The 16,088-nt window shown below is 43.7% G+C and overlaps 1 protein-coding gene across 3 annotated transcripts in view; it reads right to left on the bottom strand.

Moving 5' to 3' along the window:
- The window catches only part of SKA3 (spindle and kinetochore associated complex subunit 3), a 226,723-nt gene that overhangs the window by 120,774 nt on the left and 89,861 nt on the right, over window positions 1-16,088 (bottom strand). For all 3 annotated transcript variants that reach the window (XM_069202259.1, XM_069202260.1, XM_069202261.1), the window contains exon 4: window positions 15,011-15,176. In XM_069202259.1, coding sequence (XP_069058360.1) covers window positions 15,011-15,176 — 166 coding nt within the window. The remainder of the gene's footprint in view (window positions 1-15,010; window positions 15,177-16,088) is intronic.

The following is a 16,088-nucleotide window of genomic DNA, read 5'->3' as shown; positions in this document are numbered from 1 at the left end:
GATTTATTCTCTGGTTTGATTTATTAATTTGGATTGCCAGAATAATAATGAAAGTACCATAGAAGAATACCCTCCTGCCTGTGATTCGATTGGTGTGCTTCATAAGCTGTGAAGTCATGCCAGGACATGAGTTGAGGGTCAATGTTTCTTTGAGTGCAATGATGTTGCCACTTCTTATTTGCACAACTGCCTCATTTATTTTGGTATCAAATAGGCCTCTTGTGCTCCATGAGCATAATCTCAGCGTCGTCTGCACAGTTTGGTTCCATGTGTGCAAGGGCCAGGCACTTAACACTCCTGGGAACCATGCCCTGTCCGTGATTTTTGTTTGCAGGGCTATACGGGAGTGACCTTTCCCTGGGTGGCTGGTGGTTATTATTAGCTCACTTCAGAAAATGCAGGGGATCTTGTTGCAGATTTGGTGCCCTTTAATACAGATTCCTGTGTGTTCTCGGTTTTATTTTGTCCTTCCGATGTTCTGCCTGGTCTTTCATCGGTTATGGACTCCTCGGGTATAAACATTACTGGATATTTTACCACTGCTGAATTTATCATTTTTATTCCCCATTGTTCATCACTTGATTGCGCTAATGCTACTTGGCTCAAGGGTCAAGATGGCACTTGCACCTATTTCTTCTACTCCCTCAGTTACTCCTATGAAGTAAGAAACTAGCCAGTGATTAGTTATTTACTCCCCCAACTACCCCAAATGAGGGCAGGAGGAGGGCAGAGGGAACGATCTCTTACTTCAGCGGGCCATCTGTGGCTGACAGATGGTAATTAAACCCAATACTGCATCCAATCAGCGCAGTCGAAAAGCATGGAACAGGACTTAGCGCTCAGAAAGAAGGCTTGGCTTAGGGCCCGATGTCAGATTTCATGGAGTCCTAAGGACCCTCAAAGAGAGAGAAAGAAGCAGGATCTTGAGACTGCCCTGGTGGATCAGGGGGCCTGCACTTCCTCAGCCATTCTAGAATCCACAGACGGTCACTGATGCCCCCTGGAGTCAACTGGCATGCATAAGCCCACCGGAGCGGAGGAGGCAGGTTAGAGGTAACCACAAACTGCACTTGTCCCAGATCTGCTGAAAACTGCTAACCCCTGCAACTATCCCGGAGAGGGGCTTGCTCACTTTGTCTTGTTGCAGGTGGCTCTGATCACTCGATAGCCTCGCCCCACCTGCCTTAACTCCACAGTCGCTTGGCACCTCTGCTTTGTCCGCTGACTGGGCTTGTTGCAAACTTGACGCCGGTCACTCAAGGCGAGTGCAGTGCTAAGCAGTCCACAGTCCTGCAGGCAGGCAGGAGGCAAGCGGAACGGAAGGAGAGGCCAGTATCGGGAGCCAGACGTAGGAGGCAGCAGGAATGAGGCAGGGCAGGCGGAGCAGGAAACTGAGGTGGATGGAGCCGGCAACCACAGAGAGAATCGGACAGTAGCAGGGGGGTGCTGATGTTGGGGTTTGGTGTTTCCCCGCACTCAGCAGCACTCACCCTCGCAGGTACCCTCTGCTTCCTTCTCTCAGTGCTCCAGCGTCTCGCCGTCTGCGACTGCCTGCACTCCTCCAAGCTCAACTCCCTCACACCACAACAACAGAGGAAGGACTTCTCCCAGTAATCTGAGCTCTGGGGCTTTAAGGTGCTTTCTATCTTTCGTAGAAAATAGGAGGCAGGTGATTACTATGGGACATTTTCAATCTAAGGATTAAGTGCTCATATACAGCGTTCCTCAGGGCTCGTCTCTTAGTCCCACCTTTTTTGATGTACATAGACTCCTACTAATAGTTCTTATCAAATCTTTTGGGATCTCAGTTGTGTCTTATACAAATGATGCCCAACTGATCTCGGCTCTTGATAAGAACTCTTCCCTTTCGGAGCTTAGTTTGAAAACTTGCTTCTATGAAGTGGTCAGGTGGATCAACTAATAGAAATTCTCTGTTTTTGTTCTCATCACTGTTTTTTCACCTCAGACTGGTGGCCAAAAAAGATGGCAACTCACCTTCAACCAACCAAGGTTGCAAGGAATTTGGGTGTTAAGTGAGACAATGATTTATCTTTTCGCCAACGGATCAGTTTGGTCTCAGGGACCTCTTTCTCTGTAATCAAATCCCTCAAAAAGTTAATAGATTTTCTTCTTCGCTCAGCAAGAAAGAAGGCTGTCCACACCTTGGTCACATCAAAACTTAACAATTGTAATAGTCTTTATTTGGGGTTGACAAATAGCTAATCAAGAAGCTGAAAGTGGTTCAAAATGTAGTAGTCAGACTGACTCAAACTCTGTTGTACCAGCTTTACCACTGAGGGTTTAAGGTATCTTTACCGGCTTGCTGTTGATAAACTGATTTCCTTTTATTAAAATCCTTAACTAATATTTACAAAGTAGTTAATCAAATGGGACCAAAGTTTCTTTTAGATCGTTTTGTACCTTATGCCCCCGACAGAGAGTTAAGATCCACCAATATTAGATTGCTAAGGATCTCTAAGTTCAGGGTACAAACCAAAGGGGTAGATCTATTTTGGTGTTGGGGAAGGGGCCTTGAATGTTCTCCTTGACATTTTTTCCTCATGTTTTTTCCCCCAGCTTTAATTTAGGTTTTTCTTCCCTCTCCTTATTTTTAACAGTGGTTGGACAAGCCTTCTTTGTTCTCAGACTGTAGCGCTGAGATACCACTTGGGGAGATTGCTTGTGATGTATAAAAGCCCTTAATCATTTATTCATTCATTTTTATTTATTCATTCAGTAAAAGAAGCCAGCAGTTGTTTTTTTAGTCGCACATATCAGAGAACTAGTAGTTATCTGTAGGCAAAATCCTCTTGAGAACCATCCCATAAAACTGCAGTGCATACAGTCCACCTCCCAGTGCTTATCACTGGCTGGCTTTCTTGTCAATCTCACTTGCAAACTTCCTATTTGCTCTCTTTTGGTCATCTTCTTGTGTATGTCCTTTCCCTGGCACATGGTCGCCTTACCCTCCTTTTAAATGGATAACTTGTATCCTTCCACTGCTCATGTTCAGGGAACTTTTGATTCAGCACTCAATGAGAGTGCACATGTTATCAGGTTCGCTCGCTTGCATGCTGCTTCTGCCTCAAATATAGCCCTACCTATGCTCTCAGTGTTGTTTCACTCCAAGCCTGTCTGTAAAAGCACGGCAACAGGTTTATTTTTTGTTGGGGCATCACTAAAGAGCTGTCTTTTATGGATGATTTTGTTTTACCTCCTTCATTTTACATACTGCATGAATGAACAGGCCTTGGCACAAAAAGGGACTGATTTATATATTGACAGACACAATACTCTGTTACAAATGCAGCAGATATCCAGTCTGCCATATTACTAGTGCCATAGGATATAATGCTCTTGTAATACGGCAAACAGGATATCCATCACGTTTGTGACAGAGTATCCTGTCCATCAAATCATAAGGCTTTTAAGGAGCTGGAGGAAGTACTAGCTGCTACACTCACTCAGCTACCATTTGAGGTAAAATGTGGATTTAGTATGTCCTAAAAGGAGTTGCCTTCTCATGGAGGCCCATAAATCCTGGGCTACTGAAGATGACTAAATGGCCAGAGCAGGTTTCAGTTCTGAATCCAGTGGAAAGTAAATTAGGCCTTTGCGAGCATTTTTGTGGTATGGCTTGACAGGGCATCTGTCAACAGACAATTAAGTAAGAACCACCAGGAGAGGGGTTTTGGCACCACTTGCATCTTGGGAGCCCAGAGTATATGTTTTGATTGGGTAGAATGTTTCCAGAAAAAGTGTGCTTGCCCTATACAAGGCAGTGATCACTTTGTTTTCCGATCCAGCTGCCTGAGATTGAACAGGCATTGTAATGTTATGAAAGGGTCTTAGATAGCATTTTTCTTTGGCAACAGCACAGATGAGAGGAGGGCTAACATTAACCTACATGGATTTTTAGGTTTTGCCTGACAGTGCAACTGTCACCAAATCTTATGCAATCAAGAACAGAACTTTCCCTGAGCGGGGCTCAGGCTACAACCATAGGCTACAACCACATGTTGGTTCTTCCGTCAGTACAGGATTTGATTGGGACAAACATTTGCACTTTCACTTAAAAAAGACTGCATGTACAGGACTTTCTGGCTTGTGGCAAAGTTTATATGCGATGCAGCAAGACTTTGTTATGACGGCAAGCCAATTATCATGGTTATAGGATTGATTTGTTTATTATCAAATGTTATGCTAAAGACACTGGGTCTGACATTTATTGTGAACAATATATGGAAAAGTCAATAGGCATCTAGGTGTGGATTATTATTCTACATTAAAAGCATACAGATAGTTAATTTGTTACATGTAATCTCACAGATCACCATAGTAGGCAAGGGTTTTGACGTTGGCCACCCACTCTGACAAAAGCATGCCAGATTTCATAGTATATCAGTTTATTATGCAACGTTGCCCTACTGGATCTACTGGTAAGGGCTACTTGACAAAGCCAGTAAGCCTGACCTACTTAATGTGAAAAGCAAGTGTAAAAGACAACAGGCTCCAAAGGATGGATGGATTGTAGAAGAAATACATTACAGTAATCCTTAAGCTCTTAGAAGAGATAGTAGTTTGCTTTGCTAACTGTAATTTTGTATACGCATGCAGTTTTAAGACTGCATGTCAGATGGTTGTCTTGTGGAAAGCTTACACGCACTACAATGGGCTTAAGTAGGCTATGGTGACAAGCCAACGACAAAGGGTTTTTGCTGCATAGTTTATTATAAAATGTTACGCTTAAGACAGCAGGCATGACAGATCGATTGTGAAAAGCATATGTTAAAGTCAATAGGCATTTAATTGCAAATTGTTATTACTTTGAATTAAAGCCTACAGACTCCTAGATTAATTTGGTAGGGAAAGGTTTTGGAGTCGGTTACTCCCTCTGACAAACTGAGTATAGAAGATTTATATTGGGAGAATCCTTGTTAAGACCCGTTTGGCGAGATACTATATTGTTTTGTAAACTGTAATTTTGTAAACATTTATGATTTTATAACTGTATGCCTGATGGTTTGCTTGTGGGGATGTTTATGCTCAGTACAGTAGGTCTGACTTGGTTATAGTGACAAGACAATAGCAGCTATTGGCTGGATTGGTGTGCTGGGAGCTGTTAGGTCAAATGTCAGAGATCTGGCCTGTTTATTGTGAGGCAGAAGGGCTAACTTATTTATTATGAAAAGCATATGGTAAAGCTAGAAGAACTCTCTTAGACCCGACATGCCTGAAATGGCATTTTCCCCAAACTTTTTCCTTTTACCCCTCCTGTTTGCTGAATTTGTTTTTGTTGGGTTTAGGACTCTGTGGATTTACCACCAGTAACCAGTGCTAAAGTGTGAATGCTCTCTCATTCAAACATAGTAAAATTGGTCTATACCTAACTAGCACATTTACATGTAAGTCCCTAGTAAAAGGTGCTACTTGAACCCAGGGTATGTAAATGAAATGCTAGTAGATGGCCTGTCGCCCTCATTGTGCCACCCACTAAAGTAGCCTTTTAAAATAGGTCCCAGGCCTGCTACTGCAGTCTGTGTGTGCCATTTTAAACTGACATTTCAACCTGGCAAAATAAATGTTTTGCTAGGCATAAACCTTCCTTTTTAATACTTCTAAGTCACCCCTATGGTAGGCCCTAAAGGCTCGTAGGGCATGGTGCATAGTATTTAAAAAGGTAGGACATGTATGCTTAAATTTTACATGTCCCAACAGTAAAACATTCCTGAGGTAATTTTTCACCATTGGAAGGACTACCTCTCCCACTGACCAACACTGGGTTACCTTATTTCATTTAAAAGTGCTAACTTTAGATTGGGAGGCGATAGAAATCTACAGTTTACACTCAAATGATTTATAATTTTAAATCCTTTTTAATTGTGAAGTCAGATTATAAAAGTTATAATTCTGAAAAATTGCACTTTTAGAAAGTTGGCATTTTGTTGTCCCAACCAACTGCGCCTTTCTGCCAGTGTCCTGGGTCACATGACTGAATGGCTCTGCTGGCAGTGTTTGTGTGTTGTCACCAGACAGTGACAAAGAGGGGGCTTAGGTGTGGACAAGATGGGCCATCCAGACAGGATGGTTGGGAGGAGTGTACCTAGCCTCACTTACACTTCAAAGGGTTTTGCCTACAGCTCACACAAAGGAACCTGAACCCATGCCTGCTTTGCCTTTCGTTACCCCAATTTGAAACTTTGACCAGGGGAAGGGAAGGAACTTTTGCAAACCAGTACTGGGGGTGGGAGAGGGAGTCCCTACCCTACCCCACACACAAAGTCTGGCACCAGGTATAAATAGAGGAAATTCAGAGCAACTCATCACAACACTCCTGGACCAGTGGAAGACTCAGGAGGAGGACTGTCCTGCTGCCAGGGGACTGCCCTACTGCTTGAAGGACTATGCTGCTGTCTGAAGAAAGAAGACTGGACCTGGTTTCCATGCTTCCACGTGCCCAGTGCGACTCCAAGGGTCAGCTGGTTGACCTTATGTGTGAGCTACATGGACAAACAGAGGCCTCTCTGCAACTGCTCAGCTGACCTGCTGAAACTGGACCTGCCTGAGCGATGTCGCTAGAATGATCCCTGATCCCTGAGGGTCCTGGACAATTGGCTGGCATCAGTGGAATTTCGTCAACAAGAAAAGCTGAAAAATCTGAAGTTTCAGCTCCTTGAGACTGCAAACGGACCCATTCATGACAAAACTCTGCCGCATGTGATGACTGCCAACACAATGCTCCAGTGAGACCTGCTCTTTGCGCCAATGGTGATCGTCCACAATTACCAGCAAAGCCAGACCTGCAGTTTGTGCTACAGCAACGACCGTCTACCACGCTAAACCTGCTCTTTGTGCCAAAAGCCTCCTCCTCACAGCCTCCTCCATGCAAACTGAACTCCTTGCACTAGACTTAAGAAGTGACGTTTGAGAAGGACTAATCTGATTCCAATATCTGATCCGGGCTCCCTCGTGGTTGGACTGAGCTTGTGCATTTCAGCCAGTGTAGCACAACTAGATGGCGTGTTGCGCTCTGTGCTATTAGGTGCTAAATTGAATAACTCCTGCTTTACAGATTGGATTTTTGTCCTTCTGGTATAGTTTTATTTATTAGAATTTACTCTGTTTTTTATATTGGTTTGAGATTAATTTAGAGTCTTTTGTGGATCACTCTGACGACTGTGGCTGTTGCTTAAGTGGGGCTTTCACCCTTCTTAACCAAATACCCAATTTCTTACAGCCTCTAACAGTGGACTGTTGTCACATTATATTACAAGTCATTGAAAAGCATTTAGTTACATGTAGGCTCACAAACTACCATTGTAGTCAAGGGCAAGGGTGTTGGTCACCCACTATGACAAACCCTGGGAGTGGAATTTAATACAATGTCTCTGGTTAGGCCCTATTGGAAGGGTCTATATATTTGTTAGCCAATTGTACTTTTCTACATATTTGTACTTTTATCAATGTATGCCTGATGGTTGGCACCAACTGCGCACTTCCATAGGCCTGGGTTGTATGTAACATCAAGCCACTGGTAAACAATAGAGGCCTTATCAGTTCACTGAGAAAAGATAGGTCAGACGTTTTGAGTGTGATCTGTTTATAAAAGCAAGCAAGCATTACTTAATTATTGTGAAAAGTATGTGTTTAAGGCAAACAGCTTTTAGTGGTGGATTGTAATCACATTGTGCTAACGTCTGTAGGGAGGCATTTTGTTTCATGGAATCATGCAGATTACAGTAGTAGGCAGAGGTTTGCCCCTCATGGCCCACCTGAACAATTGATAGGGCTAGACAATGTGCACTGTGGCAATTCTTATTAGGCACTATTAACAGATATTTTGTATTGTTTTGACAACTGTATTTTTTACTTCTTTTATTACAGTACACCCGAAGGTTGCTTTGCGGGATGTCTTATGAACCAACACTGTAGGTCTGAGTTGCTTACAGTGACAAGTGAATCATAAAGGTTATGGGCTTGTTCATAATGAAAAACTACAATAAAAACAATAGGCCTAGCATACTGTTTGTGAAACGCATATGCTAAAGTCAATATGCATTTAATGGTAGATTGGTATTACTAAGTATTAAAGCCTGCAGATGGGTATTTTATTACATGGAATCTCAAATATTACCACAGTAGGCAAGCATTTTGGTGCTGGGTACCCCCTCTAACAAACTGTGGGTATAGAAGATTTGTACTATTAAAATCCTTGCTAGTCCTCCTTAGAAGAGAAAGCATTTTCAATGCTAACAGTAATTTTGTATACAATGTAACTGTATTAGTGTATGTAGGATGGTTGTCATGTGGGGAGGCTTATGCTCAGTACAGGAGGCCCATTTGGTTAACGTGATAATCCATTGACTGGGCTCACTAGGAAAAAATATTTCTGTTCCCATAGATCTGATCTGTTCATTATGGAAAGTTATGATAACACATTAAGCTTGGCATATTGATTGTGAAAAGCATATGTTACTATAAACAAGAATTTAAGGATGTATTGTTATTTCCCAGTATTAAAGCCTACAGATAGATATTTTTGTTACACAAAATGCCAAATTACTCTTGCAGAGAATGATTTTGGTGTTCTTTACTGCCTCTGACAAATCCAACAGTTAGACAATTTACAGTGTAATAATTGTTGCTAGAATGTTATCTTAGATGCCTTTCAGGTTCTTGCAATAATCTAAAATCATTAAATAATACATGCATCCATGTACATAAATATATATCCATAGAGATGCACAGAGGACCTTGGGTCCAACTCTGTTCTGCCATTGGTCTGTATGCGTGCCATTTACACTCTGCTTCCAACCATGATAACAAACTGCATGGAGTAACGGTTCCCATGGCCCAGCTCTCCACCTATGACCAACTTCTACCTACCTCTGTTTGCAGTCAGCCAGCTGCAGGATCTCCGTTCTTCCAGGCCCTCTCTCCCCTGCTGCATTCTTCTTCCCCTTCTTGCTTCTGTGCCACTCTCTTTTTGAGTCTCTTCCTACTCTCTTTCCCGCTACTTTTGCTGCTCCTTCTCTCTTTCTTGCCCTTTTTGCTGCTCCTGCTCATTTTCCCACCATTTTCTCTGCTCCTGCTTTTTTTCCAGCCCTTTTTTCTGCGCTGGCTCTCTTTCCAGCTTTTTTGCTACTCCTGCCACCCTCCCTTCTTTTTGCTGCTCATCCTGCTTTTTTTATTTTATTTTTTTACTCTCCACTTCAGTCTTTTTCCTATTGCATCATTCTCACCTTATTCCTTCATTCTTTTTTGGTCTCATTGTGCTTTATTCTACCCTCTTTGGGCCCTTTAGCCCGCTTTTGTTGCTGCCTTTTTTTGTCATTTTGTCACTCCTTTCTCCCGCCTCACCCTGCTACCCCCTTCTTTTCCCACCTTTTCAACTGCCGAGCCCACCACCTCTTACTACACCTCCTATAACCTATTTAATGGCGGCCACAGTGCAGCCACACCAAAGGCAAGCCCTTCTGCGCCTGGACCGCACCCAGCTCCAGAAAACATAGTCCAACTGACACCCACATCTACACTTGTTTTCATCTGTGCCATCGGCCCTGGAAGCCGCCATGAACTCTGTGACGGTGCCGCACCACACTCCGTGATAGGACCTTTCACCTGCACCCTCTGCCACTTCACCAGCCAGAACAACCCCCCACCACCACTCTCAGCAACACCCAGTCCATTAAACATGCAACACCAGCAACCCTCCACCAGCTCTCATGCACCCTGCTCAACACTCCCTCACTCAGCAAACATGCCACAGAGGTCTGGGACCTTAGCGACACACTTGTGCCCAACATCGCTTTCCTAACAGAAACCTGTCTCAACCGCGCATCAGCCTTGATATCACCACCGCCATACAGCAGAATCCAGAATCACGACTGTATCAACAAGCCCGTTGGAGGTATCACCATCATCGACAGACCCCATCAAATGGACCACTGCCGAGGACTACACCATCTCAGCAATGGAACACCTCGACTTTACTATCCAAACAGGTGAAAAATCCATCATTAGGGGAACCCTTGCATACCCCCCCACCAGAACCTCAAACCACCTTCTGCAACCTTTTCATTGATTTCATCACACACCCCCCTCACCACAATATCAAAGGACTACATGTTCCTGGGTGACCTCAACAACATAACCGAACCTAACTACGCCAACATCAACGGCCTGAACAACATTGGTCTCACCCAACTCATACACGACCTAACGCACATCGCAGGACACACACTAGACCCCATATTCACCTCCAGCAACAGCATCAAATACAGCCACACCACCTAACTCACATGGACAAACCATTCAACTGTCCACTTCAATCGCCATGGCCTCCCATTCAACGCAGCTCAATACCGCCCATGGCAGTTGGAACAAGGCCTCAGAGAGTGAATGGACCAACACCCTCAACCCACCAAAACACCAAACAACGTGAACGAGGGCATCAGAAGCTTCAACACCTGGGTCACTGACTGCGCTGACATTGTAGGCCCCATCAAGAAGAAGAAACACAGAAGATCCACCAAACATGCCAGCTGGTACACCAAGGTCCTTAGGACAGCCAAGCACCACTGCAAACACCCCGAGAGAAGATGGTCTAGCAAGAAAGTTCCAGCCGACAAAAAAGCTTCCAAATCAGCACTCAACCTATACCAACTATGTCAGACAAAAAAAAACCCTGGCATCACGCATCGAAGCTAACCTCAATGATCATGAGGAGCTCTTCCACAGGAATTCCACAACCTCTCAATGGCGACAAACAACATCTCTCTTTCTCTCATGACCTATGCAACAGCCTCACAGATTTCTTCCATGACAAAATCACCAAAATCTTCAAACTCCAGCTCAAGCCTGACGACTTTTTCAATGGCCATACCTCTACACTCACGACTATCACAAGGCTAACCACCTGGAACCACACAGGAGACCATCAACATCATGAAATCCAAACACTCAGGGGCCCCATCCGTCCCATGCCCCCACGACATCTTCAACCTAGGAGCATCCAGGATCGGACACCAACTTTACACCCTACTCAACACCTCACTAGATTCTTCCAGCTTCTCAGAAGACTGGAAGAACACAGAAACAAACAGCTGCGGAAAACACCACCAGCGGACCCCAACAAATTTGGCCCTGCTCCCTTTCCCGGCCAAAGTCATAAAAAAAAAAGCCATCAACCAACAACTCACCATCTATGTGGAACACAATCACCTCCTGGATGACTCCAAAGTCGGATTCCGCAGCAACCACAGCACCAAGACAGCCCTGATCGCGGCCACAGACAACATCAGGGTCATTCTCGACAAACAAGAGAGTCACCCTTATCCTCCTAGAATCCCAGCAGCCTTTGACATCGTATCCCACCATACGCTCATCATCAGACATCACGACATAGGCATCCAAGGAGTCGTCCTCAGATGGATTGCCTTGATCTTTACTGACAAAACACGAGTCCGCCTTCCACCCTTCACCTCCACGCCCAAACCAATCATCTGCGGAGTACCGCAAAGCTCATCACTTAGCCGCACCCTCTTCAACATCTACATGCCACCCCCCTTGCCAACATAGTCAGATCCCAGAGACTCAACATTATATCCTACGCTGATGACACACAACTTATATTCTCCTTTTCTGAAAACGCCATTGCCGCCAGAATCAACTTCCATCAATGCATAACCAGCGTTGCCAATTGAATGAGGAATAACTGCCTCACGTTCAACACAGAAAAGACTGAAATGATGATTTTTGGCAGCACCAACTCCCCTGGGGACGCCTCCTGGTGGCCCACAGAATTGGGGTCAACTCCAACCCCAGCTGAGCATGTCAGAGATCTCTGTTTCATCCTGGACAGCAAACTCACCATGCGGTCCCAAGTCAACTCAGTGTTATCTGCCTGCTTCTTCATCCTGTGCATGTTACATACAATTTTCAGCTGGCTTCCCCAAAATGCGAGAGGCTCCATTACCCAAGCCCTCGTCACCAGCCAGCTGGACTACAGACCCTCTACATGGGAATAGAGGCCCATCTAGTTCGAAGACTACAAACCATGCAGAACGTCGCAGCAAGACTCATCCTGGATCTACCACGTCACACCCTCAGCCACCCTGCCTCAAAAAAACTGCACTGACTCCCGGTTCAGAAGAGATGACAGTTCAAGCTCCGCACCCACACCTTCAAGGCACTACACGACTCCGGACCCACCTACATCATCCACCGCCTGAGATTCCACAAACCCTCCCGACACCTTCACTCTGCCTCCCTTGCATCTGGCCCATATAATGCAGCAGAGCAGCGAGGAAGCTCCTTCTCCTACTTCACAGCCAAAGCCTGGAACGGCCTCCCCTTGCACCCCAGAGCCTACCTAACTCTACAGGAGTTCCATAGGAAGCTGAAAATCCGGCTCTTCGATTGAGACCCTGCCAGCGCCTGGATACCCTCGCGGATGACAAGTCATACTCTACAAGTGGACTGATTAAATGATTGATAGAGGGAGTCTGCGTCAGTTATTGGCTCTTCTGCCCGGTTATTGAGGGCATTTTCTGATCATGTGTGCAGATCCATCTGAAAATCAGTACGTGTAAGTATCAGGGCCTATTGCCCAGACCTTTAGTTTTGATGTTTCTCTTTGATACTTCCTCTTTTATTTCTTTGATTCTTCTCTTTTTATTTTAATGTTTCTTAAGAGGATATTAAAGCTCTTTTGGCAGTGCTCATGGGTTGCTCGATTGCCGCTCATTTCATCTGCAGAGTGCAGCATTCCACGTGGCCAATTGCTCCAAACCAGGAGGTCACTATGGAATGCTATTGTCAATAATGTGATGCTGTCTTACCATTCCAAGATACCCATCACGTTGGTTCTAAATGTGGCAGCCATGCTTGAACTTTGAAACAATAGACTATTTACAATACCTTTGCAAGGCAAACAACAGCTGCTACTTTAGTTTTGCTATTACAAATATACGCTTGCTGTGGTTAGAAGGCAACATTTTTTTCTTTTTTTCTACTCGTATTCTTTTAATTTATCTTGCATGTGTTGTGTTTGTGTGTTTTAATATGGTTGTGTTAGAGGGTGAATGGAAGGATGAGTCCAAAGATTGATGAATGGATGCATGAGTGCAAAGGTGAGTGGCAGAGTCTGTGTATGACTTCAGTATCTACACCCATCTGTGACACAAAAACCACTTTCATAAGCCAAACCTATTGGCATTGCCAATGCTTCTTTTGCAATTATGTTCAGAGCTTCCTGGGTAAAAAGTAATTGAAAAATAAAGCTGGTCGTTTATAAAGACTGAAAATATTGTATTAAATGTACAATTTTGAAATACCATAAGATATGAGTTTACGTTTCCTCCGGCATTTTAAAATGTTTTTCTTTCCCTTTTTTAAGCAATGCTTTACAAACAAGTATTGGAAAAAACAATAGTTTGACGCTTGCATATTAAGGGTGAGTTGAAACAGTGCTCACAAGGAAGAAATTCATAGGAAAAGGGCGCTCACAGTAAGTCCACATAGTAATAGTACAAAATATTCGTGGCACGGTGCACCTGGCAAGAGGATCTTCCTTAATCCTCCAATGTTTTAAGGGAAACTGACAAAACAGATGTCAGGGCACTCATGAATCCATAATTAGAAGTTAGAGTGTATTCAATCTTCATTGTATAATGACAACAATCTTGAGTAGATCTCAAAGTCCACATTTATTTGTCGTTTCGACATTATTCTCCGTTACTGGGAACGCTGTGGATGGATTTGACCGCGGTGGGGTTCCCCATTTATACTTAGATACTATGATTGGATAGGTACAAATGGTGATGACTTCAAATCGTTATTGATTGTGGATAGATTATAGTATATTAAGGTCTTGCAGTTATTATTAGAGGATTAGTTGCACTCAACATTACAAATTGAAGTTAAGCCCTGATGAAGTCCTTAAGAGAACATATTCTCATAGGATGAAACACGTGTTGGCTGTGGCTGTGGTGGCTATTAGAATATTGGCCGTGTCTACTACATAATGCTTTGATTTCAAGGACGATCTTTGTTTTGAACTCCATGCTTTATAAATAAATGTGGACTTTGAGATCTACTCAAGATTGTTGTCATTATACAATGAAGATTGGATACACTCTAACTTCTAATTATGGATTCATGAGTGCCCGGACATCTGTTTTGTCATATTAAGGGTGAGTCCTACTGGCTTTGATAATGTTTGTCAGTAGTAAACTTGTGTGTGGGGGGGGCGGTTGCTTAGAGCTGAACTAATGTAGAAAACCGTACAGAGGTACCCCATACAATCATTTAATCAATAAAGAAAATAATTAAGTAGGGAAACATGGATTAGTTGTCCGCTTCTAAAAAACGCTCGGACCAACTATGTAAATAACAGAGCATGTCATCGTTTTTAAGTGACTTTTAAGAAAATGTTCTTATTAATAGGAAAAAATCATGCGTACACCCACCACTGGATAGTCACCTTCTTTTAGTGAAGTGACACTCCGCCATGAGCATAAACATTTGTGTAACGTGGGCAAGCACCAGACACCAATGGGCAGTAGAAAATAGGGAGACAGGGGATATTACTAATCACAAACAGCAAAAGTAGTTAAGTGTCAAATAAAAATAAAAATGATTAACAAAGTAACGAAAAAGGTACTGGGTAAGGAGGCAAATATCACACGGTGGCAGGCAAGGCGAGCCGACAACCACTGCAGCTTGTCTTTTGAGGCTGCAATCAGGTAATGTCCATTAAGGGGTGTGAAAACACACCATGGCATCACCAGCAGCCTCAGCAACCACGTGATATCGTGTTCTTGTGGGGGAAGGAGGAGGTCGATAGGGGCAGGGGACAGAGCAGAAGACCTCCTTGAGAAGTTCCTCGGCATAAAGCCCCGCACCCGCCAAAGCCGTGCCCCTTCCTCACGCGGCCGATTTTCCTCTCAGGTTGGCAGGTCTGGTCAATACGCATTTACGAATGCATTAAAAAAAGGGTTACAAATACCTGAATGATTTGCAACTGGCGTCTTGTAGCCATACTTTTCAAAGACATCTTGTACTTGTTCAAGGTCGGATTTTGTTCTTTGTTTCAACAGTCGGCAGGCCTTCAAAAACGCAGAGAGATCTCGTTCTTTGGAAACTGACGCATCAATGGTGACTTGGATCTCACCCTGTTGTGAGAGAGGTTATAGTCAACACACGGCAAGCTCGCATTTAACGCTAGAACCCTGTTATTAAAGGGCGATATGTTCCACGGCGTTACTTAAGCTCTCTACTTAATCCCGTCAACATTACTTCTGCACCAGGTGGCCACACCTCTAAAGGTTACATCTTTATTTATTATACTAACATTCACGCATTTGCTTAAACCACTGAAAAAGGTGAACAACAACACCCTTCATGGCTTTCTTCCATTGCAATTGAGTGAAAGCAGTGCAAGGTTCGTGAGGCAAATTTAATGCAAACAGAGTTTTAAAATGTTTTCTTATTTGTAAGTCACAGACATTTGGACTCATTCATCAAACCCAGCACCACACCCAAGCGAGATTTCATTTACAAATATAACATTATTATGAAATGTTAAAGAACTCTACTAGGAACTTACATTCTGAGCAAAGTTCCAATTGTTTCCCCCTTCTGCAAAAAATGCTTAAGGACTCTGTTAATTCTTATGCGTTTTATTAGTCCACCGCATATATGTTTTCCAATAGGTGCAAACGAATGTTGCAAGTGAGCAGCCACTAAACAGAAGTCTTCCTTGTCAGTGACCCAGTCACGTTGGGAAAGACCGTGAGGAAGAGCAGCATGAAGTGCAGTTTATGGTAAATCCATGCACGTGATCTCCCAGCATGGCAGGCACAACAGTGCTGGGCTAACATTCTGAAGCTTTTCAGTTTTTGGCTAAAAAAAAAAACCTTAAGTCCCAACGCAGAAAGGGCCTTGGTTGCTTTTTTGGAGGTACAGAAATCTCCGCATGGCACAAAGTAGAAATTCAATCAGATGCTATGGTACTGCCGATTGGATACTTTTCATGACAGGTACCACTGAGGCTCTGGGACAAAACCTTGTCAAATTTTCTTCTA

Source organism: Pleurodeles waltl, chromosome 8 (assembly GCF_031143425.1).
Source record: "Pleurodeles waltl isolate 20211129_DDA chromosome 8, aPleWal1.hap1.20221129, whole genome shotgun sequence".
Taxonomy (NCBI): Eukaryota; Metazoa; Chordata; class Amphibia; order Caudata; family Salamandridae; genus Pleurodeles; species Pleurodeles waltl.
Note: the sequence above shows the minus strand (reverse complement) of the source record. Positions and strands in the feature narration are given on the sequence as shown.